At 36.2% G+C, this 19875-nt stretch overlaps 1 protein-coding gene across 1 annotated transcript; it reads left to right on the plus strand.

Annotated features, from left to right (window-relative positions):
• Window positions 1–1823: 1823 nt before the first annotated feature.
• Window positions 1824–19148, plus strand: LOC112054480 (membrane alanyl aminopeptidase-like). Its single transcript, XM_052884817.1, has 16 exons — window positions 1824–1836; window positions 3487–3713; window positions 5392–5663; window positions 6474–6629; window positions 7196–7519; window positions 8010–8193; window positions 9644–9885; window positions 11126–11318; window positions 11891–12071; window positions 12654–12751; window positions 13091–13270; window positions 13777–13964; window positions 15124–15291; window positions 16808–16951; window positions 18073–18151; window positions 18722–19148. Exons 1-16 carry the CDS (start codon window positions 1824–1826, stop codon window positions 18926–18928), a joined length of 2856 nt encoding a protein of 951 aa, XP_052740777.1. The 3' UTR covers window positions 18929–19148.
• Window positions 19149–19875: the final 727 nt, after the last annotated feature.

Consider the following 19875-nt stretch of genomic DNA (forward strand, 5'->3'; position numbering starts at 1 on the left):
CTCATATACACTCTCGCGAGCGGCGAGATGCAAGGCGGGTTTTCATACAGTGCGCTCGTAGTTTTTCTGACTCAGACTACGCATCGCGAGAGTATGAACATGAATCATTTTCGCGAGATGCGAGGCGAGGTACGAGACGATGTACGAGGCGCGAGTGTAACTGAGCCATATATCTCGTACGGTGCCTTTAAAACCAACTAACCTTTACTAAGGCGACAACGTGTCCTAACCACTGCCATGTCAATTTTATGTGTACCTACTACTGTTTAGTGTTTTATTTTTTTATATGAATATAAAAATGTTACTAAAATACTGTGTTTTATTTAATAACTATGTTTGGACCTATAGTTTCACCTACGTTGATCCCATATCTCTGTAGGAATATCGGAATAAAAGTACCTCATCTATCTATACTTAAAATAAATCTGTAGAGAAGTCAATTCTGTACAAGGAATAAATTTCCAAAGTAACTATCAGGGGGTGATTAGTGATTGATACTGATGCCAAAAATGCAATCAGTTAAATGTTTGTCTGCCTGTCTGTATGTTCGTTATAGAAACAAAAACTGCTTGATGGATTTTAACGAAACTTGACTATATTTTCGACAATATATATATATTTTTTTCATGTGTGTTAGCGCATAACTTCGTCGTTTATGGACCAATTTTAAAAATTATTTTTTTGTTAGAAAAGAGATGTTCCGGGGGTGGTACCATAATAAGGAAACTAGGATCTAATGATGAAATCCTGGAGAAATCGAGAGGAATTATTGAAAATAGTAGGGGCGGCCAATGCGTTTCCTTATTTTTTCATAAAGTATTTTAATGCATTACAGTTTAATGAAGGTTTGGGGTCGATCTGATGACAGAGCCGAATCACTGACAAGGGACAAGGGACAATTTGTATTGATGACAATTTTACATCAAGATGGGTCGTGACTGTCATTATGGTGATGGATACGAAAAACACTTAAGGGAACTCAACGGTTTACAGCAGCAACCTTGTGATTAGGCTCGATAAATTTGTAGTAATGAGAATTTTCCACCCAGATGTGTTCTGACTGTTATTAAAGGTTTTATGTGATGAAGACGAAGGTCAGTTAAGGGAACTCCTTAACGGCTTACAGTAGCTACCTTGTGATTGGACTTGATTAATTTGTATTGATGAGAACTTTCCACCTAGATATGTCGTGACTGTTGTTAAGGGTCTGATGATGAAAACTAAGAACAGTTAAGGGAACTCCTCAACGGTGGCTTGGGCTGTTCTTTTTACCCAAGTAAATATAATAAGTGAAAAAAAATCGCGCGCTTTACTATACACCGGCCTTCTGATATTTTCTACATGATTGTGCGTCCTTTTATTATAAGAGATCAAAGGGCAAAGGCTCCGATTCCATATCCTGCGACTACACACTATCTATGTGTTATAAATCTATGTGACCTAAATATTTTAGCCGATTATCTATATTTGCAGGCTTTTGGAAGAACAGCATAGTAAGTCAAATGTTTGCATCTAGAGATTCCGTTCAGACGATGATGATGACACACTTTAATGCTCATCAAATTATATTTTATATATGTATATGTATTACTCGTATGTACGTGATAGATAAATTAGCAATATATGCGTAAATAAGTACTTAGTAGGAGTTATATTAAGATTACCAGCACCAATAAATTGTATCATAAAAATAATATGATTGATAATCATTTTAGATAATGAAATATTAAAATTAATCTTATATTGATAAAAAGGCTGATTACTGATTATAGGTTTCTGTTACGAAAAAGTAATGAATCGTTAGTTGACCAATAGGTGCCACCATGGCCACAATGGGTAAGTCACAATATATTTAAATATGTATTAATAAGTAATTATTATCAATTTATAAAACGTATTATTGGGTGAGCCGTGATAGCCCAGTGGAGCCACAGCCTCCGATTCTGGACGATGTGGGTTCGAATCCGGTCCGGGGCCTCCTCCAACTCTTCAGTTGTGTGAAATTTAAGAAATTAAATATCACGTGTCTTAAACGGTGAAGGAAAAACATCGTGAGGAAACCTGCATACCTGAGAATTTTGTTAATTCTCTACGTGTGTTAAGTATGCTAATCCAAATTGGCCAAGCGTAATGGACCATTGGCCTAACCCCTCTCATTCTGAGAGGAGACTCGACTCAGCAGTGAGCCGAATATGGGTTGATAATGATGATGATGATTATTAGGTAATTAAAAAAAATTAGAGCTGGTTACACTACCTTCTTATAAGTGACGGATAATGTAACCGTTATTTTTTTCATTCCTTAACTTTATATTAAACTAACTCTTGATTCTTCTTCAGATTTGTAATAGCTGTATAATTACAAATCCCGCTGGAAACATGGATATCAGGATAAAAGAAGTATACTAGTTTTGGTCCAAAGTATTTATCTATCAAATTTCATCCAAATCAGCTCGCTGATTTGGCCGTGACATACAAACATACAGTACAAACTTAGTTTTGCATATGTATAATAGTAGTATGGATTAGAATTGTTGACAAAGACAAAACTTTTGAATAAATCCGGCAATCGTAGATGGTGAAACCACCCCTTAACTATCAACAAGATTGAGCAATAGGTGTACCCAGAGACATTGTATGTTGCATAATGCTAACCATACAACATATATACATAACAAATATTAGGCCTTTCTCTCACAGAAATATTCAAATACAACGCATCTGCAAAAAAAAACCTACAGGGCATCAGCTGTTCCAGTTAAAGAAATAAATAAATAGATAAACCTTTGAATATAAACTTATAAGCAGAAAACTCATTAGCATCTTAATTATGGTGTTCCAAAAGTTTTCTCGAAAGTCTTGGTTATAACTAAAATTTAATGAGATCATTTCTAAAATGAGTTTCATATTAATACTAGCGGATTCCGGCGACTTCGCGTGGGAATCAATGTAAACTTTCAAATCCTATTTTCACCCCCTTCTCATTTTATTTTCGCAATAAAAAGTATCCTTTAACCTTTTCCGTATTATGGTCTGAAACCGTGCCAAGTTTCATTTGAATTCATCATCATCATTCATCAGTAGTTTCAGCGTGATGCCCGAATAACAAAAACACGGGCAGACAGACAGACAGACAAAAAATCGAAAAAAATATATTTTTAGCTTCAGTATCGATTATATAATGCCCCGCAACAAAAAATTTCAAAATATCTTCAATGTACAGAATGTACAAAATGTACAGTATTCGTATTATAAGAATAGATTCTAGATGGCGCTGGTGTCCGTTATGCCACGCTAACGTTTGTTGTTACAAATGGAATAAGTAAAATCTCAAATTGCGAATAATTGTACAGAATTCGACCAGTTTTACTATAAGTATAGATATAGATTCTTTATCGTTTATTGCAATATGCAACTCAAAATATTATAATGTAAACTTAATTATGTAACATTACAATATTAAGAGTCAATTTATGATATTTCGCAGGTCTTAAAATGATGGCTGGCACTTGTTTATTATTTCTCCTCGTTGGTGTTGCGTTTGCCGAACCCGGGGACTTCCCAGCAGAGTTTGAATTCATGGGATACACGACAAATATTGATACACCTAAATACAGATTGAAGGACACCGTCCAGCCTAGGAATATCAAAGTCGATCTTGATGTATATCTATCTGAGTCCCGCTTCACAGGCACGGTGGAACTTGAGGTTGAAGTGAGTATTGAAACAAATAAAGAAACTATCATATTGGTAACAATTTTACATTGTGACACATACGCTTGATCAGAACCGCACGCATTATCATTATAAAAACGCGCGTTATCAATTAAAAAAAAATACTCTCTTTATTACTGGCCAGTTCCCAAAGCCAAAGTTCATAGTTACTTAGTTAGATATCTATGATAAGAGCATAAGCCAATCATAAAATCAATCATCTACATAATGTTCAATTACAAGTATTTATAGCCGGAAATTGTAGCTTAACTTTACTTAAGATAATAAAGTAAAAATTAAGTTTACAGAACATTAAAATTGCAATTGGTTTTCTGCAATGCTATTGAGGAATCCTTAAGTAAAAAGCCAAATAACTATTTATCATAGTTGTTGTGTTGTGGCAAATCATCAACAATAATAGCGGTACACCGGTAAAGACGTAGCGCCAAGCGATTTAGCGTTCCGGTACGATGTCAACGTGTAGAAGCCGAAAGGGGTGGATTTTCATCCTACTCCTAACAAGTCAGTCGGTTTTTATCTTAGATTGCATCATCACTTACCATCAGGTGAGATTGTGGTCAAGGGCTAACTTGTTAAGAATATAAAAAACACTTCGCAGGGCATTCAAGAGACTCATCATTTAGCAATGAAACTAAATTGAATTAAACTTCAAGAAAATGATATTTAATTATATTGTACATAAAAATACCATATTATTCATCTAATTGTTTTATTTCTTTCATGAATAAGCATTTATCGTGGAGATTATGATAATGTTTACTTTTAATTTTGATAAAATTATACTGATAATCTAGAATTGATGATAATGATAATAAAAGGAAAATTCATGATATACTTGATTGTTTCTCATGACCGAACTATTTAGTAAATGTATTATTTTTATCATGTCCTAATTATTTTTTAGCTTAGTCATATAGGTACATACATACCTTTTATTTTTAGTTATTGAAAAAGTACTCGTTTGATACTACAAATATTTAAATATTTCTTTAAATATTTTATTTAAGGTTGTCTGGAGGAGATCGCTTTTAGCGATAAGACCGCCTTTGCGCATCTTACTTTTCTATTTTTTTTTTCTGTTCTCTTTTTTTGTATCTTATTTGTGTGCAATAAAGAATTAAAATAAATAATAAATAAATATTTATGTTTTTTTACCACTCAAACAATAACTTAAGTGCGAAGTTTTCTATGCTACTATATCAGATATAGAAGAGTATATATAGTAACGTAAATATATAAACGTAATAAAAATCCTTCTTTCTGTTTACGCTTAACTGCAGAATTAGTAAACGGAGAGAGTTTTTATACGGCGTTTACAACTCAATTTAAACAACTTTGGAGCAGTTTATCCTTTGTTTCATTCAGAAAAGTTATCCGATACAAAAAAAGCAATATCACGATCTATTCAAGTAGCAGGAAATCAAATTACTTTAAAAGCTTATATATAAAGGTTATATATAATAAACGCTTATATGTAAAGGTATATTTAAGCATAAAGGTATATATAAGCGTTTTAACTGCATACCTGTTTAACCTTCAGCATGTATAAAATAATACGAACTCTTTAAGAACATGAACTTTATTTGTTTGTAACTTAACTGAAAGGCAGATTCTAATAAGAAACTCAGTCGTCAATTTTTTTTTTATTTTATTTCAGACATCGGAAAACTTAACTCAAATTGTTATGCATCAAAATGTTGTAGCCATATCGGCCATAACTGTATTAGACGACGGCAACCAGCCGGTGATATTACAAAGTCCGGGATCGTTTGACACTGATAGCTACTATGAAATACTGATAATTAACTTCGCTTCCACAATACCACCCGGCAATTATACTATAACAATCAGTTATACTGGACGAATCAACGAAAACCCTACCGATCGTGGATTTTATAAAGGCTATTACCATGACGGCAATACAGTTCGGTAAGTATCGATTATTATCAAGTAATTAGTCACTAAATAAATCTAATCATTGGCAAATAAAAGTGCATTAGTTGGTGCTAACGTTCGTAGGAACGAACCAAAGAAAATATTGGATGTTTCTTCCTTCCGAGAAATTATTAGTAACATCAACAACCGGAGTGTCTTGTATCAGTAAAATAGTATTAAAAGTAAATCCTAAATCTAGTTAAAGAACATATATTATTTCAACAAAATTGAGAATATCTATTGTACCAATATAAATGAAATAGTTCGAAGAGCCGATGGACGTTGGGGTCCCAAAGTGCTGGAATGGCGACCCCGCACTAGTAAGCGCAGTGTTGACCGACCCCCCACCAGGTGGACTGACGACATCAAGCGAGTCGCAGGGATTCGCTGGATGCAGGCGGCTCAGTATCGTGATGTTTGGAAGTCCCTACAAAAGGCCTATGTCCTGCAGTGGACGTCCATCGGCTGATATGATGATGATGATGATGATGATTGTACCAAATGTAATGGGCTGAGCACATACGAGTAGTTTAAAGAGCAATAAGAGCGTTCTAATTCTAACGTATAACGGACGTTGGAAATTTGACGTGTCTATACGGCGATCTAGCTTTGGAAAGTGTAGTCGACCGATGACACTAAATGCAAGTAATCGTTGATTACATGCGGCACGGATTTTGGTGACTTTCTTTTACTAATAATGATGATGATGATGATGATGATGTTGATGATGATGATGATAATGATGATTAAAAACAGCACCATTTACAGCAGTATTGCATAGATTTTTGCTTTCCTTTTTTTCAGTGAATATGCCACAACACAGTTTCAACCTTACCACGCACGGAAAGCTTTCCCGTGCTTCGATGAACCTCAATTTAAATGTCCCTTCACAATTGCTATAACTCGTGACGCATCTCTTGGTCCCACATATTCCAACATGGCTATAGAGAGAACAGATGAGTAAGTATCTATATTATCAAGACATTTTAGTTCGCTTTTAACTTGCCCTGATAGTATTTTAGGGTCAAATCTTAGTTTCACTTCACTAAGCTTTATGGCAACCCCAAAAAGGTAAACTGTCAAGGTCTCTTGCGAAGGATTGTCACAAAGTCAAATATTTGGCGCCTGAAGAAAACAAACGTTTGGCGGAAAACTGCGATTAAACTCGAGTAAAATTCTGTTTCTTATAAATGCCACGAGAATCATGGATTTTTCGATGGATGGATTGAGAAAGAGTAGCCTATGTACTGCTTCAAGGACCTATTTATATGTTCACCAATTACATCCAATATGTAGTTTAGCCGTGAAAACTAACAGACAACAGACAGACTTACTTTCGCATTTATAATATAAGTATAGAATACGTTTCATAATAATTAAAAAGTTCAGGATCTGGTTCTTTAAATCCAGCAAATACCGAAAGCACCTATGGTATAAACTAGTTTTTGAACAATGAAGCAAGTCTGTAATAAGCAATAATTTTGAAATTAATAAGCAATTAAAAACCCAAATGGTATATTTTTCAGAATAACACCAAACCGTATCCGCGAGACCTTCTTACCCACTCCAGTTATATCTGCCTACCTCATCGCCTTCCACGTTAGTGACTTTATAGCGACAAACAGTTCAGCAGTAGATGGCAAACCATTGCAAATCATATCTCGACCAGGAGTCACTAGTCAACATCCCTACGCTGCTGACATGGCAATGAAGATAACCAACGGAATGGATGAATATTTCGATATTGACTATTATAATATGGGCCAAGGACAACCCATGAAAAACGATCATATCGCACTACCAGACTTCCCATCCGGTGCCATGGAAAACTGGGGAATGGTGAATTATAGGTGAGTTATATATAATCAACACAATGATTTGTCAGATGTATAAAAATCTTGTATGAAGCAATTAAAAAATTATTGATAAGATAGTGTGATTAATTGATTTTTAAAATTTGTCACCTATTTAATAAATTAGGCTATGATAAAAGACATTCTGCATTATCATTAACGACTTGTTAATCTACTTACAAATATTACGACTCATAAATATTATAAGATTTCACAATAGGTGACACATTTATTTTGCTATTTATACACAACAGATAGATGCTTCAATTACTTATACTCTGTCAATAAAATTTATTCAATTATTATATTAGTTAGACGTACAGACTGACAAAAACAAAAACTAAAAACAATACATTTTGGTTTTAGCATCCATAACCTAAAAGAAATCTCCAAAATCTTCAATGCACAGAATTAGAAATGTTACAGTTTATATATAAATTTAAATTTAAATATTAGATACTTTGGCTTAATAATATTTTTTTTTCAGGGAAGCTTATCTACTTTATGATGAAGAGCATACGAATGTCATAGATAAAATCTTCATAGCCACGATACTGGCCCATGAGCTCGCGCACAAGTGGTTCGGAAACCTTGTCACATGTTTCTGGTGGAGTAATCTGTGGCTAAATGAATCTTTTGCCAGTTACTTCGAGCACTTTGGAGCACATATGGTAATTATTCATCATCATCTACTTCAGCCAATTTTTTTATCCACTGCAACGTAGTTCTATATCTCTTTTTCCTATAATTTTATGGCGCACTGCAAGGTAGATCTATGTCTCCTCTTTCCTTTAATAAGGAGAGATTTAGAGCTTAAACTTATCACGTCACCGCGGGTAGCGGTGGTTAAATAATGCAATTTTTATGTTGGTATATCAGATGCTCATAGATACTTAGAAAGATACTTTAACTAGGTGAACGGCCTTTTTGACGGCCTCCGTGGCGCAGTGGTATGCGCGGTGGATTTACAAAACGGAGGTCCTGAGTTCGATCCCCGGTTGGGCAGATTGAGAATTTCTTAGTTGGTCCAGGTCTGGCTGGTGGGAGGCTTCGGCCGTGGCTAGTTACCACCCTACCGGCAAAGACGTACCGCCAAGCAATTTAGCGTTCCGGTACGATGCCGTGTAGAAAGCGAAAGGGGTGTGGCTTTTCATCTAACAAGTTAGCCCGCTTCCATCTAAGACTACATCATCACTTACCATCAGGTGAGATTGTAGTCAAGGGCTAACTTGTAAAGAATAAAAAAAAAAACGAAAGCCCTCCTACTGGTGTAACGACGTCAACTTCCAGGTAGGTATATGTAAAACTTTAGTAAAAACATCGGAACACCACGGGCTTGAGTCGCCAGCATCGGCTCCAAGACATATTTGGTTATATTAATACCAAAAATCCGCGTAGTAAGCGGTTCCTTATTTCTCATACAACTACAAAGATGGAACGTCATTCCTTACCACTTACAATAGTATCTTCAAATTAAGAGTGAAAAAGCATCTTCTAGCCTAACGCGTTTTACCTTACGCCTATTTATATGCCTACCATTTGGCGTGGTTGGATTTGTTGACTTTATTATAATTTCTATAAAAGTAGAATGAATGCGGGATGGATGAAATGGCGACAGGTCTCAGGTGTACTATGTGACCCGCGAATGCCTCTTAGACTTAAGGGTAAAATATACAAAACGGTTGTAAGACCTGTCGTGCTGTATGGATCAGAATGTTGGGCGGTGAAAGGGACGGATAGTAAACGAATGCATGTGAACGAAATGCGTATGTTGAGATGGATGTGTGGTGTGACAAGAATAGATAAAATAAGGAATGGGTATATAAGAGGAAGTCTGAAGGTGGAGTAGAAGGTTAGCTTGGTATGGACATGTAATGCGTAGAGAGGAAAGTCATATTACTAGAAAAATGTTGAATGTGCAAGTGGAAGGTCATAAGAGGAGAGGAAGGCCAAAGAAGAGATGGTTGGATTGTGTGAAAGAGGACATGTGTGTAAAAAGAGTGGATGATGAGTTGATGAGTAATAGAGACGAATGGAAAAGATTGACATATTTTTCCGACCCCACTTAAGTGGGATAAGGGTAAGGAGATGATGATTATAATTTCTAAAAATCTCTTTCAGGCGGATAAAGATCTGGAGCTGGATAACCGTTTTATTACCAGCCACGTACAAAGAGCCCTTGGTGCTGATGCAAGCCCATCCATTAACGCAATGAACTGGTCAGCGGTGGCAGATAACCCATCGATCAGTGCCCACTTCGGTACCTCCAGCTATGTCAAAGGAGCTTCAGTGTTGAGGACTATGGAGCATTTACTTGGTTACACGACTTTCAGAAATGGACTCAGACATTACTTGAAGGATAAGTGAGTTTTGAAAGTTATTTTGTTAACAGGGTTGATATAGTTTAATCTAAAATATACCTAGAATATAAAAAAATAATAAACATTTTTCTAAACCAAATACCAGTGAATTAATTTCCGGAGATGAAGACGCGAGCGTTAGCTTGTTTTACCTACGAGTACTTTTAGTCAGTTCTCATTTAGAGAGAAAAGTTATGAATTAGGTAATACAGTACAGTTATTGAAGGTTTTCACCTCCGTTTTTGTTGAACCTCAATCGATTTTCATGAAAATTGGTAAGTAGGTTGGGAATGACTTTTCAAAATTGGTTAAAAAAATGACAAAGTTATGAGGTAAAAAACATCAAAAAAAACATACGCGCCGAATTGAGAACTTCTTCCTTTTTTGTGCAGTCGGTTAATAAAACTAGTAATAAACATTAAATAAAAATTGTTTCAAGAATTTGTATGTTTTTACCCGAGTGCGTCAGAAGGAGGGTAATTCATATAGTTTTTTTTTTCATATTTACGTATTGCATTATTAGACAGAAAATTGTCACTATGAAATTATTGCACATATTTTATACTTGTTTTTGGCGTCCATTAAAGTGGGTACAGATTGGTGCAATGCAACATGTAATGTAATATTCTGCCTTACATTGCATGTTCCCTGCTGCCTTGGACGTGTGGTGCGCGCGGTACGCGCATTGACTACGAATCATTCGAGAACATCTGTTCCCGCGTTTCGTAACAAACACTATTAATTAACATTATTGCACTTTTCTGCTGCTATTTACAATAATTTTCCGATTTCGTCCCACGCATCTTTCTTTAAATTTTGTTTATAAAAGTTTTCATTTTGAGGGTTCCATAAAACTTCTCTTGTTCTGTATTCCTCTATCAATAAAAGTGACTCCTCATCACTCCACGCAGTCTCTTTCACCGCCATGATTGTTGCGCATGCGAACGAAACGAACGACCGTCCATGGCTCAGTCCTGCGCACACTGCGCGCCCCTATGTGTTCGTACTAAAAACCGACAAATCTCGGATCGAACCGCGCACGAGTTGTAACGCTCGGAGCGTGCGCGACCCAGGCGCAGTTCGTGCGCGCGAGGCGTCCAAACCACGAGCATTCGTGATACATTGCAGCAATGTGGACGTCAAATTCTTGCATTGCATGTTGCATTACATGTTGCATTGCACCAATCTATACCCACCTTAAGAGTGTGATTTCATTTAGTTTTTCAAAATGATAAATTTTCAGTGAATACGGCATCGGCTACCCGGTAGATATGTACAATGCACTGAGGAAAGCGGCATCAGAAGACGCCTCATTCCAAGCAACTTACCCCGGCGCAGACATTGGAGAAGTTCTGGACAGCTGGGTCCAAACACCAGGGTCACCAGTTGTCAATGTTTATGTCAATATGACTAGCGGTCTTATCAGTTTGACTCAGGTAATTCAAAATCAAAATTGTTTGAGAACTTGCTTTGAGAACCCTGACAAACTAGCGATAACGTTAGCGTCTTGGAAGTCAGTGGATCAAAATAATTGATAAAGACATTCAATGAGATATTTTTAAAAACATATACATACAGCCGAACATAGAACCGAACCTTTTGGAATTCGGTCCAATAGATTAAACTGTTTTTACTCTCTGACTGGCTGAACGAATCACTATGATTGACTTTCTGAATGATTGTCTAACTTAAAGTACGGCTTTCGCTGCTTCGATCTAAAGAGCACATGAAGATTTATGGGAATTGTACTGTTGAGATTACGGGTATCTTAGTTTAATCTAAATTAATCCGTTTTGAATCTACAATGTCAGAGACATGCTTGTCGGTATAAAAGATATAAAAGAATAAATTGATTAACTGTTTTACTGAATTCTGGTTGACTAATCCAATTAACTGCCTAACTAATTGTCTGACTGACTGACTTACTGTTCAACTGACTAGCCGTTTGATTGCAAGTCTGACTTTCTTTAGGCGATATTTAATTGTTTTTTTTAATTTCTTTACCCAGGAACGTTTCCAACTAACTGGAACTCCACCGGATGATCTGTGGCATATCCCCATCACGTGGACGCATGGAGGAAACGTCAATTTTGATAATCTGAAGCCGACCATGATAATGTCGGGTAAAACTGGAACATTACAAAACATTCCTGGCCATCATTGGGTTATTCTAAATCTTCAGCATTCAGGTTAATATTATTTTCTTGTTTTTCCTTGCTTAGTAAATATTTATTTTTATATTAGACTCTGGACTGGACTCATCATCGAGAGGTGGTTCAATCCCCGCCCGCTGGTCTATTGTCGTACCCACTTCTAACACAGTCTGTACTAGTATAGTCAAATCATCATTCGATTATTAATCCATATTCGGCTAATTGCTAAGCACGAGACTCCTCTCAAAATAAAAGGGGTTAGTCCAATAGTCCACCACGCTGGCCCAATGCAGATTGGCAGACTTTCCACACGCAGAGAATTAAGAAAATTCTTTGGTATGCAGGTTTCCTCACAATGTTTTTCCTTCACCGTTTGAGATTTAATTTCTTAAAATGCACACAACTGAAATGTTGGTGGTGCATGCCCCGGACCGTATTTGAACCCACAGCCTACGGAATCGGAGACAGAGGTCATATCGACGAGGCTATCACGGCTCTTCTTAATAGTATCGAACTTTAATTAGTAGTGATTAGGTTCACTTTCGTTTGAAGGAATTGAGGTTTAAATCTTAATCCATGTTTATAAAGATGGCTGTAGGAGTATATTTTTGCTCATAGGCTTATACCGAGTCAACTATGACGACCACAATTGGGAAATGCTCGCCAACCAACTGCGCAAAGACAAAAACGTTATCCACAGACTGAACAGAGCTCAGGTAAATAGCAAGAAGATTTATTATCTTTACCATTTGTATCAACTCTAAATATTATACTGTTTATGTATACTATTTAACGAATTAATCAGTCATTTCAAATTCTGTTGTAATTTTTTTTTACTTTGTTTCACAGTTGTTTCCTGAAACTAAGTTAATTCTAAAAGGCGTTTGTTTTAAATCTATTTAAGAAGTAAATAACTAAAAGCGCTTGAGTAATCATATTTATTTTGAAATTAAAGACAAACACTTCAATTTTATGATAATTGTTACCTATTTATGACGATGATGATTCGCTTGTTTATTATTTCTACCCTATTTACCATTAATATACCATTTTAGATTACAAATGACGTTCTATTTTTCCTCCGTGCTGGAAAAATCAAAGCCGAGCGCGCGTTCGATGTGCTATCCTTCTTGAAAGATGAGAGCGATTACTATGTGTGGTTCGGACCTTTGGCTCAGCTGGACTGGATTAGAAGCAGACTTGAGCATTTGCCGAAAGCTCACGAAGAATTTAGCGTACGTACTTGATTAATTTTTCAGCTAGAAGACCGGTTATTTCTGATTACACTTGTCTCACTTAATGGCTTTGGCAAAAAAGAATGTTTACAAAAAACACTGATTTCAAAATGCACTAAAGAGTTTGAAGAGCTCGATGTCTCCAGGGTTCCATAATCAGATTCTGATTTATCGAACATGGACTACTTAGATAGTTAAGTTAAGTTTAATTAAAACTCATTTAGGCATTGTTCGTAATCGAGGAACGTTTTTACATAAAAATTAAATTGATCGGGCTATCAAATGTGTTAATGCTGTTTTGATTTGAAATATTGTTGCAGTTGAAACTAGATGCATATCAAAAGTTGAGTTTTTTTATTTAAGTTATGTTTCGAACTTAACTTCTTCATTACTCTTTGTTTATGATTTATTTATTCTTTGTAGGCATGAAATTTTATCGATAACTTTTACCTTTACTTGTTCTGTATTTAAACGATGTTGTTTTTAATGTCATTAATTTATTACAGGCTTATATTCTTGATATGTTTACTGGTGCTATCAAAGAATTGACCTATGATGAAAAGGAGAATGAGAATATCGCCGTTACCCAAAGTAGGATGCAGATCTTAAACTATGCATGCAATTTAGGCCACCAGGGTTGTATCAGTGACAGTCTTAATAAATGGAATGCCTTCAGATCTGATCCTGAAAAGCTGTGAGTACATTTGTTTTTATTTTTCATTATTATTGAATTATAGTTTTCATGAAAAAATACCATATAGGCGAGCGCTTGGCTGCAATCATGCTTTACAGTAAGCGATGATGCAGCCTATGGTGAAACGCGGAACATAGCCGTACCTTTTGACGGCCTCTGTGGCTTAGTGGTATGCGCGGTGGATTTACAAAACGGAGGTCCCGGGTTCGATCTCTGGCTGGGTAGATTGAGGTTTTCTTGATTGGTCCAGGTCTGGCTGGTGAGAGGCTTTGGCCGTCGCTAATTACCACCCTACCGATAAAGACGTACCGCCAACCGATTTAGTGTTCCGGTACGATGTCATGTGGAAACCGTAAGGGGTGCAGATTTTCATCTTCCTCTTAACAATTTAGCCCGCTTCCATCTTAGACTGCATCATCACTTACCATCAGGTGAGATTGTAAACACTAGTAAAGAATAAAAAAACCATCTAAAACGGGCTTCCTGCAGCTGATCTCTGATGTCACGGACATTGAGCCTACTACGGATGTGCTCGTTACATTGTTGGTCACAGTAGTTTTCGAGTTTATGTGTACTATACAAAAATACAAAATATCTTTCCTCATTTTAATATTACTGTAGATGTTAGTGTCAAGGAGAAAGACGAGGTTGCATGTATTTTGGGACTAGCAGATAAAAGTAGCGTACATAATGGAAATCCATTAGTAGTTGTTAATCGTGATTAAACTAAGAAAAAAGCAAATGGTAACCAATCTTGAAAAGCAGGGAGAAAAGAGATATACCTAAAAACTAGTAGGTTTCCTATCTATGCATACTAATAAATGTGAATTTTATACTGAAAAACACCGCCGCTGACATACAACTGCTTGATTGTTTTATAAATACGACAAGGCATTTCGGTCTCAGGCAACAAGTAGAACAATTTTACTATGCTAATAGATATAGAAGTAATCTTGATTCCCTTTCTGTAAAATCTCAATATTTTTTTTTGCAAGCATCTTATAAAATAATAGTTTTAATTAATACAAATGTATGAGTGTACAACACTTCTGAGTGTGACTCCCACTTTCGCCAACCTCCTTTGATCCAAATCTATTGAACGCTCATTATGAGTATCCAGTATAATGTCCCACTCATAACATTTGTTCATTCATTTCAGAGTCCCTAAGAACGCTCGTCGATACGTCTACTGCACTGGTCTCCGTCAAGGCGATGCGTCTGACTACAACTTCCTCTTCGAAAGATACAACACTTCCCAGAACACCGCTGACATGGTCGTGATGTTACGGACTCTGGCGTGCACCAAGGACGAAGCTTCGTTGAGACAGTGAGCAATTGTTTATTAGGGTAGTTGACTCATATCAAAGGAGATGGTCCATTTCAGGTCCATTCTTGTACCCCGTATCATTAAAATTTACAAAAAAACAGGAAATTTGTTAAAATCTAAATTAGTGAATAAATCTAACTAAATAAAAAGAAATAAATAAAATTAAAACCCAGGTTTTTGAGTTATAACAAGATGGCGCCCTTAAGGCAAGTATGACATGACGTTTGACAGCAAACGTCAAAACGACTATTGCATTGAAAACATCACCAATCCGCAATTATTACCCCTATTAGTGTTGCATTTCTTGGGAGATAATGAATATTATTATGAAAGAATTAAAGTAAATTCGTAGATTTGTATAATCGAAAAAAGTTAATAAATTTATTTTCTTTTAATTCCGCCAGGGTACAATTACTGATCCTGGGCTCCATATAATTTTGGACCACCTCCTTTAATAAACAATATTAAAGATATATCGATACAAAAATTAATAAAAGTTAAGGTTTTCTTATAAAAATTAATTTAAAATATCAAGTATTTTTTCAAATTTTCCAAACGTTCAAAACGCTGTCGTCCATTTTGTGACGTCACTAACACACATTGTGTACTAATCGTCAGACTGATTGTTAACTAATATTTTTGTCAAACGCACCGTTTGGATAGAATTTATTAAAGTGACGTCATGAAACAGATAAAATATAGACCATCATGACCAACAGCGTTATGGCTAGTATTGTCAAAAAAATATTTAAAAAATAAAATTTTCAAGTAAGAACGACTCAAAAAAATTATATATTTTTTTTCGATCTAGTCAAACGATAATCCTACTACTGAACCGATTTGGTTGAAATTTGTAATAGAACTAGGTTTTACTCTGGATTAACACATAATGCTACTCTTAGTCCCGAAAAAATCTATGGTTTATCGAGATTTGCAAAAAGTTGATGATTTTGATGGTATGAATATTTGTTACTCTTTCACGCCGCGACTACTGAACCGAATAAACTCAAATTTAAAATAAATATAGATTATGACCTGAATTAACACAAAGACTACTTTTTAACCCGAAAAAATCATAGTTTCCGCGGGAATTGTGAAAAACTGAATTCCACGCCAAAGAAATCGCAGGCGTCCGCTAGTGAACAATAAAGACCATTTAAATAAAAGTGTCAACCACCCTATTGGTTTCTACTTAATACATTGAAGTGTCTATATGTAGAGCCGTGATAGCCCAGTGGATATGACCTCTGTCACAACTTTTCAGTTGTGTGCGTTTTAAGAAATTAAATATCACGTGTCTCAATCGGTGAAGGAAAACATCGTAAGGAAACCTGCATACCAGAGAATTATCTTAATTCTCTGCGTGTGTGAAGTCTGACAATCCGCATTGGGCCAGCGTGGTGGACTATTGGCCTTACCCCTCTCATTCTGAGAGGAGACTCGAGCTCAGCAGTGAGCCGAATATGGGTTGATGACGACGTCTATCTGTGTTTTAATCAAATTGTTTTTTTCCCAGCTATCTGTTCCAGTCGATGCATAGCGATAAAATAAGAATTCACGACCGTACCAACGCCTTCAGCTTCGCTCTTCAGGGCAACAGAGAGAACCTCGAGATTGTACTTGACTTCTTGTACAAAAACTTTGAAGAAATTAGAGAGACGTAAGTAATGTTTATAGTTAAAAACCTCATGTCGAAAGTCCGAACCAGTGTCGTACCGTCGATTAAGGTCGCCATTGACGTTCAATTATTCTCACGTTTCTGAAAAGCAAACGGCAGTACCCACGCGGCATACTATAGAAGTCATGTACGCAGTGACAAAGTGACAAGTGACAGAAACGTGAGTATAATTGACCGTTTGTGGCTAGCATTAGAGAGGCCCTGTATCAAAATTAGGTGGAAGGCCCAATAGACGAGGGGTAAATCCCGAAAAATCTCTTTAGTTATTTGATTTACTCTAACATAACTCTTTCAACACCATTACTTTTGTAATTTCTATAGATTTTGATTTTCTTTCCCCGGGAAGCACCACCAGATGAAGTGATATTGTAGGTTACTTTCTACAAATTTTTGCTTTCACATGTAAGGGGTCTCTGTAGCCCTGGGGCTCTGTATCTATACTAATATTATAAAGAGAGAAACTGAAGAGTTTGTTTGTTTGAACGCGCTAATCTCAGGAACTACTGTTCCGATTTGAAAATTCTTTCTGCGTTAAATAGCCCATTTATCGAGAAAGGCTATATATTATCCCCGTATTCCTGCGGAAACGGGTACCACGCGCGTAAAACCGCGCGGCGTCAGCTAGTCATTGATACTGCAGATATGGCGGTAGTCACGCCCCTGGTCCAAACTCAAAACGGTAAGATCGGCTAATCAAGGTCCATTAATAATAGTCAATTTGGCGGTACCCTTTAACATTGAATCAAAAATTACATGTTGAAGGACATTTTGATAGGGTAATTGGCTAAGATGTTGCATGAAAGTTCACTCTAAAAGGTAATTTTTATTTAAATCCGGTTTATTAGACAACCTCTTAAAAACTCTTTTATTTGGTTACCTATCCGAAGGTTCTACTAATGAAGGAAAACCCTTTCACAGTAGGTTACCACTTTAACCTTTGTGACATGGTAACTCTTTCTTATAGCAAAAGGTCATACATTTGCTATAGTTGGAAGAAAAAAGAGTATATTTGTTTTATTATATTATATAATATAGTTATATAAATTAAATTATTGTATTCTCAATGTTATACAATTAAAGTTATGTTGCATGTTGTGTTTTAGATATGGCGGTGAAGCTAGACTGTCGACCGCTATAAGTGCTCTGTCATCTTACTTGACTGACTACAGAGACATTGTTCAGGTAAGCATAGAATTACAATTAGATTTATTAAGCGTTTGCATAGCCTTTATCGCGGGCTTTGAGCGCGGCGACCGAATCCGACACCAAAGCCGTGCATCAAGTTGAAACCGTTGTGCAGTAGTGCCACTAGATGGCACTGATTCAATTCCTTAGAAATTCGCGTTTACGTTAACGCGATAGTAACAGTATCAAACTACCACTAGGCGCTCAGATAATGTTGGGGACCGACGACTAGAGCGAGTACATATTAGGCGTGTAGAAGCGCGCGTTTTGATAACGCGCGTTTTAAGAATAAGGAGGTTGTTCGAAGGTGTATTGATGTAGTATGGATACCTTGACTGCGTTCGTAAAACGCCGTGCTGAGCGCGGTGTATGTGCGCTATCAACGCCCGCTGAATGCAACGCCGTGCGTCTAATGTGTGCTTGCTCTAAACGTGCTCTCTGAGGCACGGGGTGAATCACCCCCAACTTTACAACTGGATTAACCAACCCAGGTCCTCGTCATCCGAAGCTTGGATCACCGAAGTAGTCGGAGTATCAGAGAAATTCTCATGTTATTTCTTGTTTTAGTTCCAATCTTGGCTGTACACCAACCAAGTAGCATTGGGCGATTCCTTCAGCACTGGCAAAGGAGTTATATCGACAGCAATGAACAACTTGGGCTGGGGCAACGAAGCTGCAAAGGATGTCATTTTAGCTACAAGAGGATCTTCTGCAGCCATCACAGCCTCCATTTCTTTACTCTTGCTAGCTCTAAGTGCACATATTTTGAAATAATTAAATTAAGAAAATAAAACTGTAAAGTTATAGTAATCAATAAGTATTATTTATTAAATTGTTTGTTTGTAAGGAAAAGGCAATACTTTTGAAATAATATCTAGCTATCTGTAGATAAGCCATGAAAGCTTTTACACATATATAGCACATATTAACTTCGGCTCGAAGATGATACACAATGATGAAGATAAATATTTTTGATGTAAACGGTATACGTTTAGGAAAGCACTTTTTATTTGTTTACTGAAATTAATTTTCATAATAAATTTTATATTTAAAAGTTATGTAATGTTTTATTGGATCATCAATGTAAATAACTATTCCGAATGTTTAAGTGTCTAGATGATAAAAATGAAATACGACCAAAAAATTTCATTCCTAGTTATTGTCTTAGACTTTACTTTTATATGTAGGTATAATACTTACTAATTACTAATAAATTATTGTACAGGTAGTTCATCATCATCATCATTATCAACCCATATATGGCTCACTTTTGAGCAAGAATCTCCTCTTAAAATAATAGGCCAATGATCCACTACGCTGGCGCAATGCGAACTGGCAGACTTTACACACGTGGAGAATTGAGAAAATTCTCATGTATGCAAGTTTCCTCACGATGTTATTCCTTCTTCGTTTGAGACATGTGATATCTAAATTCTTATATTGCACATAACTAAAAAGCTGGAGGTGCATGTTCTGGACCGGAATTGAACCCAAATCCTCGGAAATCGGCGGCGGAGGTCATATCCACTGGACTATCACCACCAACCACCAACAGGTAGTTAAATTCGTAAATTAAGAAAAATTAATAAAATTAAGAAAAAATAAAGTAAATTAAGAAAAACCGCAACAGAAACCATTTGAATTGGTCATATTTTGAAAAAAATATGGCAAATATTTTTTATAAAAAAAGTGCTAGAGTCACGCCGACGGATTGGATTCCC

The sequence above is a fragment of the Bicyclus anynana genome, chromosome 12 (genome assembly GCF_947172395.1).
Source record: "Bicyclus anynana chromosome 12, ilBicAnyn1.1, whole genome shotgun sequence".
Taxonomy (NCBI): Eukaryota; Metazoa; Arthropoda; class Insecta; order Lepidoptera; family Nymphalidae; genus Bicyclus; species Bicyclus anynana.

Excerpts from the sequence above, each read along its gene's own strand:
- LOC112054480 (XM_052884817.1), top strand. Across the intron at positions 11,319-11,890 it reads GTCTTATCAGTTTGACTCAG|GAACGTTTCCAACTAACTGG; the intron begins GTAATTCAAAAT and ends TTCTTTACCCAG. Across the intron at positions 13,965-15,123 it reads AGATCTGATCCTGAAAAGCT|AGTCCCTAAGAACGCTCGTC; the intron begins GTGAGTACATTT and ends CATTCATTTCAG.